Here is a 12,968-nt window from a genome sequence, read left to right on the forward strand (position 1 = left end):
GAGGAGATATACCATTCCTTCAATATTTGATAGTCAAAACAACACTTTTTAAAAAGAGCACTTGCTTCAAAAATAAGCTAATGAAAAAGAATAAAGACGTAAACTTGTAACTTTTATTTTGAAAAAAAAAAAAAAAAAAACATAACCGGAAGTCTAATAAACAGTTCCTTCAGTGTTTATTATAGCCACAAATAACTTATACTGACTTCTGTACTCTTTGCTAGCCACATGGATCTGGAAACGTAGTGGAAGGTATAATGAGGTTCTGAATGGATCACTTCGAGAAGGATTTAGTTGATGCGCTGAAAGACATTGTCGAGGCGGGGAACTGGCAGTGTGTGGGAGACAAATCTAAATTTACGTCACCATGCACGAAGTAAGCGCCTGTCAAAATGGAATTAGACAAGGAATTTGTTAAAAAATGCATCTGTTTTGAATGTTATACTAAAACATCATTTAAAATCGGGAAAATATGTCTTAAATTAGAGGAATGCATTGGGGTCCAAAGTGAGACCAATTGCATGTATTAGAGAATGAATATGTATACTGTAGTCAACATTTGAAGTCGATCAAAAAAGTTCATCAAAGTTGTCCTAAGACAAGAACGGGTATTGTTTTGATTTTAGGACAACTCTGATGAAAGGTTTTCAAATGTTGACTTCTGTAGATATTTGTATTTTCACTAAGAAAATTAATTTCAGTGTAATATTTCTTCCTATAACGTTATACACATTTACCTTTTTTCTGAAAAAAAAAAATAAAAAAGAATAACAATTTTTTTTAAGGTTTTACTCTGATGATGGAGAGCATATAGTCCTGGTGCATACAAAGGATGATAAGTTCTGGGCTATGGATTCATCTTGCCCACATGAAGGTTAGTTGTAACTCTAGTCAGATACAAATATTTCTTGTGTGTCATGTAGGCAAGGCAAGGCATGTGACCATTTCTTGGATGGACCAGTATTGGTTTTAGATTCAGTTTGTCATCTGACCATCACAAACTGTTATCACCATCTTGGCCTTTTTCTGAATTCCCACACAAGCCTTGTTTAAACAGAAAGTTTTGATGCTGATGATACACGGGGCAGCTTTTTTGGACCAATGCTGCTTGGCCACTTTCCCATTGAGAATGGGTAACAAATTTTTATCTGGATGTTTTAAATGAGACCTGTTTCCCTAATGATGGCAACATTGCCCAAATTATCAGTTGCCCTGTGTATGATCAGCCCAAGAGAAAACTCTGTCTAGATGGTTTGATGTAACTTCCACTTCCTAGATGAAACATTAGTGATACATTAGACATTTGTTTGCATATTGTTTTATATTTATATTATCTGTAATCAAATGTATTTATCCAGATTTTTTTAAATGCATATAAGGTTTAAAAGCATTTTCTGACAAAACAGTGATGTAAGTTAATTATGGGTCTTGGGTGAAAATATTGTGTAACTGTAATACAGCACAATGAAAGAATTGTTTTAATATCTGAATATAATGATCTGAATATAATGATCCATTGCTTAACAGGGGGCCCACTTGAGCAGGGTGATATTGAGGATCTGGGCAATGGGAAACTGGCACTGATTTGCCCATGGCATTACTTTGATTTCAGCCTTGAAACTGGTTCCTCTTCCACTGGACTGCAGGCAAGTTCTTATGATGGTCCAGGTTAAAGGAATAGTTCATCCAAAAAATACAATTCTGTCATTTACTCATTCTGTATTTTCATTAGTGTGTCATTTAGCGTACAGTGATCAAACTGCTAGAATTCTTGATGTGTCTCATATTATTATCACCAGAACCAAGTGTATGATGTCCGTCTATTGGATGGAAAAGTGTATATAAATACCCAGAGCACACTGTCCATTTGTCCCATCCCAGTGACAAAAATAACCCATCAAGGTAAGCAATGACAGAATACAAAAATATGAATTGTATGAAATGTTATGGTACACAATGCATGCTTGTGCTGTATTCTTTGCAGATACTTTGCCTGTGGAAATAACTTCCTCAGAAAACACACTTTGCATGTGGGCCACCAAAATCCTTCACACAGCAGACCCACGGGAAAAGGTTTGGAAATATCCTTTAACATGTAGTGATTGACTAAACGGTATCATTAGCCACATCACACTTTCTGATTGCCCAAAATAAATCGTCATACAATTGTTGCTTGTTTGTTTTTCTATATTGTGTAGGTTTCATTGACCAAGATAGTGCAAGAGAACTGGGACAGCGGGAAAATAAGAAAAACTGGGGAGGCCAGCCCTCCCGCGCAGCCCAACAGAAAAGACAATCTGACTGTTGTGGAGCCTGGAAAAATTAAACGGGGCAAGGGTGGCACACTGGTAAACTTTGTTTCAGTTAGACACTAATTTATGTTCTTCAGTAGAAAGCTAGAGTGTAATTAGGAAAAAAATGTTTCAACAGGCGAGTAGGATTGCTTTACTGCACTCTCTTGCTAATATAGAGCAATGGGCCATAGACCTGTCCTGGGATGTGATAGCAAGATTCTCCACATTTAGATTGAGCAATGGTGAGCCATTACCTCGCCAGTTCTTTGATGATTTTGTCAAAGTAGCAGGAGATGAAGCCAAGGTCTGTATACATGTTTACACCTTTTATTTATTTAGGCTAAAGCTAACTTAGTAACTTTGATTCATTTGACATCTGCAGCATTATCAGTTACTAGAGCAAAGGATTATGGAGCTCGGCAGCTTCTTTGGTGCTTTACCAGTGCACAACGGTCAGTGTTTTCATGTGTTTGTCTTTTTTGTGTTAACATGGGTGATGTTAGAGATTCATTATTAGTCTTTTTTTCTTTTGAAAAAGGTTTGTGGCAATCTGCAACAGATACGTCTCATGACCTTTTGGCGAGGCTAGCTATAGTGCACATGGTCCACGAGGCCAGGTAAAACACATATCGTGTCTGTCAGATTCTGTTATTTTCATGTATGTATCTGAAAATATCTATTTAATCGTATCTGCGCATGGTTTTTACACAGAGGTTTAGATGTGCATCCCCAGACTCTGTCCCGCTTCGCTGCTCAGGGAGACACGAGCTCAGTGAAGGTGCTGGAGGTCATTTATGCAGATGAGATCACACATGTGGCTGCAGGGCTGAGATGGTTCACATACATCTGCTCAAAAGAAGGACGGGTAAGAGATCTAACGATTTTTTAAAACTATGTAACAGTACAATTAATGTAAGTAAATGACTGTGAAAGTGAAGTATTTCATCATAAAATCTTGTTTTATTTTTTAAAGCATGTCTTTGCTACTCCAAATAGGCTTGAAATCCTTAGATAGTAGTCTGTTTCCAAGCAAGAAAGTCTTAAGTCTAGTTCCTAGCTTGAAAGCTGTTCCCCCCTCAATATACTTTAGGATTCCTTAAAAATGTTCCATGAATTGGTGAAGTTGCATTTCAAAGGGTTTTTGAAGCCTCCATTCAACACCGAGGGAAGGAGGACAGCAGGGATGACAGAAGAGGTATACATACCATTGCTGAATTTCAGCAGAATTATATATATATATATATATATATATATATATATTAAAAAATATATTTTTTTTATTTTATTTTATTATTATTATTATTATTATTTTTTTTTTTTTTACTGTGTAGCTTAAACCAAATGATAATCATGGTCAACCTCTTTACCTACAGTGGTATGTTCCTCTTGTCAAGCCCTCCAGCAGCTTACAGAAGACCTCCTGATTGGATTTATTAAACCTGTTTTACATTCTGTAAAAAGGACTTTTAATGTAGAGTGTGCTTGTATGCTCATCAGATGAACCCTAAGGGTAAAGAAATCGAAGAATGGATCTGTGAATCCAGGAATATGGACCCCACCACCCCATAGTAACCACTATTTAATGGTTTCTTTAATCATTGTGTAAGAAATTAAATGTATTAAATGAACTTTAATTTTATGTTAAATAAATTAAAAGGCAAATAAACATTCTTAAAGTTCCCCTATTATGGGTAATGGAAGATTCATATTTTGGTTTAGTGAGTCCCTAATAACATGATGACATGCATGTGAGGTCAAAAAACACTTTCATTGTCTTATAATATGCATTTATCTTTACCTTACTTGCTCAACGACTCCCCAATGATTTGCTCAACGATTCATTTTTCCAAACCCCTCCTTTGCGCGACGCTAATCTGCAGGGATTGATCTTATTTTCATTTCCTCTTCCTTGTAATGCCTGATGAAGCAGTGTTTGTGAGCGCAGTGCTGCTTTGTGTGCAGAGTTACAGGGGAAAACGCTATTTTTACTGCTCCAAAAGCAGCACCTAGTGGCAAAGAATGAATTAGCATTTTATTCAGACCAACACGAAAGGACCAACAAGTTGGCTGGCAATATGCAATATTTCATGCTGATGTCAACATGAAATGGCTTGGGATTCGTTTTAAAACCGACTCATTTCAATGATTCAGAGCCAACTCTTTATTTTGAGAGACAATAACTTTATACACGGTGCACTTTCAGTTTTAAAACTTAACAGGATGTTTTCATTCACTTAGAGCTTTGTTACACACTGCATGAAAGGTCATTTTCAAAAATCCATAATGGGGCACTTCAAATATCGTTTCAGCAGTTCAGTGGTGTTGCTGACAGGGGGCGCTCCGGGGTTGTTTTGCTTTCAGCTGGGGTGTTCTGTGTAAGGGGTGCGGTTTACACTGCTGCTGACAAGCTGGATTTTCACTAATAGTTTTTCGAGGAGGTTTTCATATTTGGTTTAAGGGTATTGTATTTATATTGTTTTAAACTTAATCCAAGTGCAGAAAAGCATGCACATCCAAAAATAACAGATATGGCACATTCATATTTAGGAATTTTTAATAGAATAAAAAAAAAATAATAACAGAAAACCATGAAATTGGATTAAGTTTAAAACAAAATTGGCATACTGTTGATCCCAAAGGATGTCTGATGAAGGTGTGTGACCTGAAAGTTCATGTGTTTGGTGAGAATACCATTAAAATTAATTTGGCAACAACAGTATGCTGACTTGGTTTTACATTCATCCAAGTCATTAATCATCCATTTGATAAAGAACTCTTTTATCTCACCTGGCCCTAGATACATAAGTGTAAATATGTTCTTAGCATAGAGTTGAACATTTTGTTCAATCTTTGCAAAAACTCATTAGCATAGAGTTGAAAATGTGTCAATTATTGTAAAAAGGTCATTTGAAATATTTTTATGCATTGGGTCTGTTCTGTTCACTAAGATTTCCCCACAGCTCTTAGGCTCTGATTCTTGTTATTTTTAAGGGTATATTTAAAGAATTGCAATGAGTCATAACATGGCCAAGAAATTACCCTAAAATATGATACAGCCTTTTGAACAAATGGTTTACAGCAAATTCACTTTTTCTATTCACAATTAATGTTTATTTGTCATGGTTCTATAAAGATTTTTCATTTACCTCAGATGGAATGTAATGCTGAGATAAAGACTGTACAAACATGAGCATAGAATCTGTCTCTCTTTGTGTGTGTGTGTGTGTGTGTTTGTGTGTTTGTGTGTGTGTGTGTGTGTGTGTGTGTGTGTTTGTGTGTGTGTGTGTGTGTGTGTGCTACCCAGACGTGACAGAGTTTTCCGTGCTGTGTGAGCCTGTGTCATTGGTTTTCACTTCTGCTTTTTGTATTTTTGTGATTTTTTTTTCCATCATGCATGGTGGTGAAGTTTGCAACTGTCTTTAACTCGAGAATAGCTTTTTGTCTAATTTATAAAAAATACCCATTTTGGTCAATGTATCTGCTTTTTAAATGTGTCCTTTCTCCATATGTACACACTACACAGACATGAAAATGTTGGTCCTGCATCACAAAAGCTACGGAAATTTAAAGGACTTAAAGTTAATTAATTAATGCAAAGGTGAATAATAAAAAAAGGAATGAAAAATATCATCGTCGACTTTCAAACCATAGGGTCATAACTATGGTAAGAGTTCTGGTCCATTTGCCCTTTTCATAAAGGAAAAAGGTTCTCTCTTGTTTTCTCCAAGTTTTTTCTGGCTTTTTTTTTTTATTGATAGGCCAATGTTTACATGTAAATCTTCCTTTCTGTGTGGCTCTTCCCAAGTACCTCTCCACTGAACTGGTAGGTGAGTTTTTTCTTGATCTTCCTGACTTCTCCCGTCTTGCCATAGTTTCTCAGTGCCCTTGCCATCTTCTGGTAGGTCATCTTCTTGCGGTTTCCCTTCTGTACGCCCCAGCGGTGTGCTAAAGCCTCTTTGTGCTTGGAAGAGAACTGGAATGTTCCTTTTTCTCGGTCAACCCACCAGATGCTGTCCTTCATGTCACCATTTCGCAGAAGGTCCAGCAGGAACTGATACAAGCGAATTTTCTTCTTGTTACCTTGAAAAACAAAGGAAATGAGCACCTACATCTAGATTCTAGAAGATCCACAAGTCCTTAGGAGGTGAGATTGGTCTTGGCTTTTGTCCTTACCGTGCTCTCCTCCTGTTGTTGATGTGATGTGGTCTCTCATACACTCCTCATCAGACACCTCTAATGGAGGACTGCGACTGCCGGGGTCATCGTCATCTGAGCTGCGCTGGAGAGGAGACGGCTGTACGCTGTGAGGGTAACACAAAGATGGCCGTGGCAAATATGTCATCTGTGAAGACATAAAGTACATAATTATCAGAGAACACATAGAAAAAACAAATAAAGGTTCCAATTAGAATCAACTAATTCAATTCAATACTACAACTATTTATCATACTGGTACCGAGAAATCAAAATGCTCATCTGAAGATAATGAAAATCTTGAAATGTACATCCTGGCCAACAATTACCAGTATATTGTTTAGAGACTTCTCTCCAGAACAATATAGCAAACACAATCTCTAAATAGCAAGAACCATTTAAAAAGCCTTATTTTAACGAGGGGAATTCCCTATACACGAGGAAAGCATGTCTGTGCAATCAGGTGGTTCGAAATGTGTCATCTGGAGATTTCAGCCTTGTTCAACATTAAGAAAGAGGAACATACATACATTTTTATATATTGCCGATATAACAGTGCAGTGAAACTTAAAGTTACAGAATATTTTGTGTTTGTTTGTTAACAGCAGTTGTTAGTCAGTTAAAACCGCTTTACTGTAAAAAGCCCTTACAGAAACCCAAAGTGTCAAGGATCATAGCCGTCTCATGCGATTGCACACACAGTGCTGTGGTGGCAATTTCTTGCGACATGACAGTTGAAAAGTCTGATGATTTGAGGAGAGTGTCCTCACAAACACATGATACTCATACTATTTTGGAAATGTTGGTAACACCTGTACCAACAGTATAGGGACCAATTCTCAATATTAGTTGTTTATTAGCATGCCTATTGTTAACTAATTACCCAATACCTAAACTTAACAACTCCCCTACTAACTATTAATAAACAGTAAATTAGGAGTTTACTGAGACAAAAGTCATACACCCTTATTTTGTGCTGGGCCTAGAAGTCAGATGGTAGCTGTTGTGCATTTAAACCCTTACAGACATGCCTGTTTTTAGAATGTATATAATACTTGCATCTGTATTTAACACTTTTCAGTGTGATACAGTGATACTCATCTACTCAGCCAAGAAAGCAGCATTGCTCTTCTCAAGATAGTTATATTTGTACATACAAGGCTTAAATGCAAAAAAGCTGTCGTTGCTTAGGGTTTGAGGTGTAAATAACTTATCTACAGAATAACTGCTGCTGAATTCACAGAAAAGCCCCTTTAGAAATTACCATGGTAACTGCAGTTTCCGGAAAAAAATAACACTTATTTTTATGGTTTGGCATTAAAAATGTGGTTGCTTGGCATTAATCTCACATCAAAATAATAATGTAGAAAAATGGTTTACACTGTTTGAATGAGATCGCATTTTACTTTATAACTATAATAACTTAAATTGTGTCAGAACTATGATTAATATGGTAAATTACTGCAGTCAAGGTTTACAGTATTTATGTAATATTTACATATAGAAAATATTTCAACACTGATAATATAAAGAAATGTTTCTTAAGCACTAAATCAGCATATAAGAATGATTTCTAAAAGGATCATGTGACATTGACGACTGAAGTAATGGCTGATGCAAATTCAGCTTTGCCATCATAGAAAAAAAAATATAATAAAATAAAAAATAGTTATTTAAAATTTTATCATTGTTAATAATACTTCACAGAATTAATGTTTTACTCTAGTTTTGATTAAATAAATGCAGCTTTGGTGAGCATGAGAGACTTCAAAACCATCCAAATTATTATTTTGAAAGTTATTATAAAATTAGCTAAAATCCAGGACTTTTTTTTCCAAGCTTCATGCAGCTTCCAATGACTCTGAGTTTGTATGATGGGCAGTACATCAGTCTGACATGGACAGAGCTCTGCTTCTTCCTACAAGGACATCTACAAAGGAAAAGCTTCTCTTTTTTTGCGATAGACTTTATGGTTAGAGTCTGCCTTTAAGAAGAAGTCCAACCAAAGGAAGGGAAATCAATCACTGCGTTATGCAAAAGAGATCTTAAATTATCTCTTTCAAGAGGTTCTCTTTGATTTTCCACCCACAGAGCAGTCAATATACACTATCCTTTTTTTGTTCAAATGTCAGCAAAGACTACACCAAAAGGTCAAGCAAGCAGACCATGTTTTTTATTTTATTTATTTTTAGTTTTTTTAATCAAAGCCAGTGCAGAAGGTTTCCAGAATGTAGCTATTTTCTAATTAACTGCTTAAAACAAACTAATAAAGATTAAAAATCGCTTATGGTTTCAACTTAAATGCTAATATCATGCATTTTGTCTGTTGTGAGTGTGCAAAGTCCCGTTCTAACTGTTTTCAAGCTGTAACATTTGTGCGCTTGTATGCTAGTGTCACAATAAAGAGTGGTTTTGTTTGTGTAAGTGGGGCTGTTCTGCCTAATGGCAGTTGATAAATGTGTGCAGACTGCAGTTATGGTGACAGTGTTGAGTTTTGGTCAGGATAAGGCTTAGTTGAGCAATAGCTTGGGCACAGATGCTTACAACAACCTCCTAACCAGAATCAACACCCACTTGTGTCACGTAGCACCAGATAAAAGTTATTAAACCCAGTTTTATAGAAATCCAAGCAAGATTTCTCTGTTCTCAAATGTCTCCTGTACTGTATTCAACAAAATGGTTACTCTCATCAGTTATAATGTGACCGGAGCTCTCAAAAAATTTGTGTAAGGACATCAAAACATGGAAGAAAGTGTTGGCAATGAGACATGAGAGTGTTGTGGTATTTATTAGCAGGTGTTTAAGAGATAATGAGGGTCTCACCTGTGGAGGGGGCAGAGTGAGGTGATGCCCAGTCAGGCCTGGATCGATAAAATGGCCCGACTCAACGTCTGGGAAGCGATGCACATTCGATGCATGTAGTGGCTGTACGCTCTGTAGCTCTGTGAAGTGGCTCTCTGGCAGGTTCTCGAAATCCACTGGATGGACATGATGTGTATTATAATCCCAAGCGTGATCTAGATAAGGACAGTGAAGTTGAAATGGAGGGTCAGCAGAAAGCATCTTTTAACACGCAAAAGTAATATGACAATGCGTCAGTCACATGCTCTTTGTGTAAGCTAATACCAGCAACTGATAAATCAACCATGTCACGTTATTCTGTCTGTCAATTCAATCGCATGCAAGAAATTACATTTACTTTCTCACTGTAAGCCCTGGGACTTTGAGTGTCGCCCTGTTTCCTGTTCACACCACCATTTCCTTTAGTTTTTGAATAGCCTCAAGCCTGTTTTTTTTTTTTTTTTTTATAGCCATTGTATTTAAGTGTTAGATTTTTTTATTTATCTGTTTTAAGTCTCATCATATAGAAACAGAAAATAATCTACCGAATGTTTTTGTGCATCTGTCACTTGACTGTATTTTCATTTTCAATCATTTTCCACACATCACCACTGCAAGCAATCTGATTTCACGAAATTTATATTCATAAATGTTGTAGTCAAGCTGTATATGACATTTATTGCATTTTCTGGAGAAATATGAGTACATTCCTCTAATGAACAGAAATAGCTGATACATAAATGGTTTGACAAGTCATGCGAAAAAGAACAGGAAAATTTACACAGCACTTCTTTACTGCTATATGATGAAACTCAGAGCTGTTTTCGGTTTCCCTGTCATTTAACTTCTTCCAAAATCGGCATATAGTTGTCTGAGGAAATGACAGACTAAATAACACTAAGGTCTAACCAAAGGTCACCATAAACTGTATCAAAAACGATTCTCACAGTCCTATACAATACCGAAACGCAATACCCACCCTTATCCTGAAAGACAGAAACTGTTGCTACTGTTTATCATGCTATTTTAGACGCCTACATAGCTTAATTGCTATATTGTCTCATTTTGGACAGAAGCCCTTGGGGATATTTGTCGTTCTACGTCTGTAGTTTTCTTGTCTGTCAGAAAGAGGCATCTGTTTCCTGCTTTGTGCTAGGTCACTCGCCCGGTTCCACTCGCTCGCTCTCCTAACGTCCCCTTACAGTTCAGTCCCAGCTGCCCCTGGGTGTGATTTTGATCCGTTAGCTTAATATAACAAGATACTGTTTACATGGGCCTCTTCAGGTGTTATAACACTCAAGTGTCTAAGTAATGTCTAAGAAACTGATTTTATATAAGAAGACATCTTTAAAAATGCAGGCCATTTAGTCAAAGCACTTTGCTTAACTGGTGTTAAAGGGGAAAAATCTAAATGAAAAAAAAAAAATTGTGTTTAAATGTTCTATTTAAATACATGTGTTAATCCAGTTAAATTAATTGTTGGTTTATTAAATTTACTGACAAATTTTTAGATTATAAAATCCGATTTATGGGTTTTTCATTTTAACCATTGTTTGATGATTATGATTATGATTATTTAATTGATTATTTCTGAATGACTTTTATTTTGGTATCAAATACCTTATTATTATAATAACATTGGGAAGTGAAATGGCAAGAGTAAAGGCTCAGAGACAACAGCTATCAACACCATTATTATTATTATTACTATTTATTTTTAATAAATACGAGCATTTTCTAAGTCTTACTGTGGATAATAATTTAGTTCTATTACTTTATATCAATTAACAGAATCCATTTGTGGAATGTTATTAGATTTTCTGAGTAAAACACACACACACACACACACACACACACACACACACCACCTTTTGACTGTGTGTATATCTTCAGTTAAAAGAAATAATGGATAAAATGCAAACTCACCATTCTGACTGTCATCAATGATGTACTGATACTCCATTGGTGGTCGATACATCTCTGCTTCAAACATTTCCTCTGTTTGCTGCTAAGCAAATAGATAAGAGATGAAGGGTTAGCAGTCTGAATGACTGGAGCCAGTATCAAAATATTAATACACTGTACCATATTGGAAAAGCCTCACATCTTTGGTTAAAACTGCCCAGTAATCTTTTTGTACAGACGGTGTCTGTGACATCCAGCCAGTCCAGGTTACTCTCTCTCTACTCTCTTCTTTCTATGTAGAAATTATGATTATTATACAGTTTGGAGAACACTTTATTTTTTCATTAATCATAGCCTGTTACAACAAACATACCACTGCATGTTAGCTATACTTAAAGGCATTTGTTGATTAGCAGTCTGTAATATCCACACCCAAATTAATTAACTAAACTGTCAAAGGGTCTCTAATTGATCCACTTCACAATATGTTTAGATCCAATACGAGTAAATGAATCTCAACAGACTGATTGTTTGAAGTGGTTGGCACAATTACATTTAACATTTGTAAAAAATTACAAAAATAAATAAACCACACCAAAAAAATTAACAAAACATCCTAACGATATAAAAGACTGATGGATGTCAAACAAATATTACAAAAAAGACAAAAGATCAAGCTGTTCATTCGGTTACTAGTATGTCCACGAAGTACATGGAGTGTCGTTTGACACGATGACAGAAATATAACAAAAAGTGCATTGTGTATGCAACTATTAACAGCGGAGGCAGCATATTAGGATCATTTATATTACATTATATGAATAAAAAATACTCACGGGTGGGATGATGTACCCCTCCATTCTGTACGGATGCAGCATGGGTTCCTTGCCGCCTGACACGCGATCTGCAACACTGATGCTTTCTCAAGGGCTTTCAAAACTGTCCTCGTACCATTGCTCAACTCTACTAAATTTCCTCTTACCAAATGAAACCAATGATCTAACTCACGCACCTTATCACGCGGGGGGCCTCAAAGGTATCCAAAGGCCCAAAAAAGAAGCCAACCAGAGATACAGTGCAGAAGGCAACCTACCCTGGCAGTGGCCGTAGAAAAGGGACAGAGTTTCTGTTTGTTACTTCTTTATTTTTGGGGTGTGTGAGTAAGTGTGTGCGTATTCGCTGGAGGTTCCTGATTTTAGGGTAATGGCAGGTGGGGATTTTATCTTTGCAGTCAAAATAGGCGTAAAGTGTCACCTCCCCCAGTGGCCAATCAGAGACAGCTCAGCTGACCGCTCTTCTTCCTGTCCACCTCCATGGTGCTCGTTGTTCTATAGAAAGTCCTTAATGCGGGATGAAAATACACAAAAATTGGTGCCATTTTTGGAAATGTAATGTTTTATGTAAAAACTTTCCAGACTTTTCTCAATTAAAAAAGGCTTCCTATTTTTTTAGAGGATAGATGATTTTTTGTCAGGTGAAACCATGAGTAAATAAGGCAAATCTGAGGACAAATATATCACAAATAAAAAATTAAGCCTACCCAATAGACTTCAAATTAAATTAACAGATTTATGAATAAACTAGGAAAAACTGATGTTCACATCTCAGAGTCAGGGCTTCAGCCTCATCATGGCTGCAGATAGAGGACCTAAGGTAACAGATAAGATGGCTGATGGTATTGCATTTCCTATCTGCATCACATGCTGAGACAGAAGATACAACATCCTGAATGAC

General features: G+C 36.4%; 2 protein-coding genes across 5 annotated transcripts; one reads left to right on the forward strand and one right to left on the reverse strand.

Moving 5' to 3' along the window:
* On the forward strand, window positions 1-3,870 carry si:ch73-314g15.3 (uncharacterized protein LOC368688 homolog). Its single transcript, XM_059522544.1, has 12 exons — window positions 1-376; window positions 786-874; window positions 1,528-1,646; window positions 1,800-1,902; window positions 1,985-2,073; window positions 2,199-2,348; window positions 2,431-2,598; window positions 2,677-2,746; window positions 2,833-2,911; window positions 3,006-3,159; window positions 3,385-3,489; window positions 3,668-3,870. The coding sequence occupies exons 1-12, from the start codon at window positions 270-272 to the stop codon at window positions 3,716-3,718; spliced, it is 1,284 nt and encodes a 427-aa protein (XP_059378527.1). The 5' UTR covers window positions 1-269; the 3' UTR covers window positions 3,719-3,870.
* Window positions 3,871-5,382: 1,512 nt separating this feature from the next.
* Window positions 5,383-12,424, reverse strand: spi1b (Spi-1 proto-oncogene b). 4 transcript variants are annotated; one of them, XM_059530339.1, is made up of 6 exons: window positions 12,071-12,424; window positions 11,434-11,526; window positions 11,256-11,334; window positions 9,312-9,505; window positions 6,468-6,636; window positions 5,383-6,374 (listed from the first exon to the last, which is right to left on the reverse strand). In XM_059530339.1, the coding sequence occupies exons 1-6, from the start codon at window positions 12,110-12,112 to the stop codon at window positions 6,061-6,063; spliced, it is 891 nt and encodes a 296-aa protein (XP_059386322.1). In that variant the 5' UTR covers window positions 12,113-12,424; the 3' UTR covers window positions 5,383-6,060. The 4 variants fall into 4 exon arrangements, with proteins under 4 accessions (XP_059386322.1, XP_059386314.1, XP_059386330.1 ...); XM_059530331.1 differs by having other exon boundaries at window positions 11,256-11,337; XM_059530347.1 differs by lacking the exon at window positions 11,434-11,526 and having other exon boundaries at window positions 11,256-11,337.
* Window positions 12,425-12,968: the final 544 nt, after the last annotated feature.

This window comes from Carassius carassius, chromosome 3, assembly GCF_963082965.1.
Source record: "Carassius carassius chromosome 3, fCarCar2.1, whole genome shotgun sequence".
NCBI classification, from domain to species: domain Eukaryota; kingdom Metazoa; phylum Chordata; class Actinopteri; order Cypriniformes; family Cyprinidae; genus Carassius; species Carassius carassius.

Bases quoted from the DNA above. Each gene is read 5' to 3' on its own strand.
- si:ch73-314g15.3 (XM_059522544.1), top strand. From the start codon at position 270: ATGGATCACTTCGAGAAGGATTTAGTTGATGCGCTGAAAGACATTGTC. The intron at 1,647-1,799 runs GCAAGTTCTTAT...TATTATCACCAG, and splicing joins CCTCTTCCACTGGACTGCAG to AACCAAGTGTATGATGTCCG. The intron at 2,747-2,832 runs GTCAGTGTTTTC...CTTTTGAAAAAG, and splicing joins TGCTTTACCAGTGCACAACG to GTTTGTGGCAATCTGCAACA.
- spi1b (XM_059530331.1), bottom strand. From the start codon at position 12,112: ATGCTGCATCCGTACAGAATGGAGGGGTACATCATCCCACCC. The intron at 11,527-12,070 runs GTGAGTATTTTT...ATTTCTACATAG, and splicing joins AGGGGTACATCATCCCACCC to AAAGAAGAGAGTAGAGAGAG. The intron at 6,637-9,311 runs GTGAGACCCTCA...ATGTCTTCACAG, and splicing joins TCACTCTGCCCCCTCCACAG to ATGACATATTTGCCACGGCC.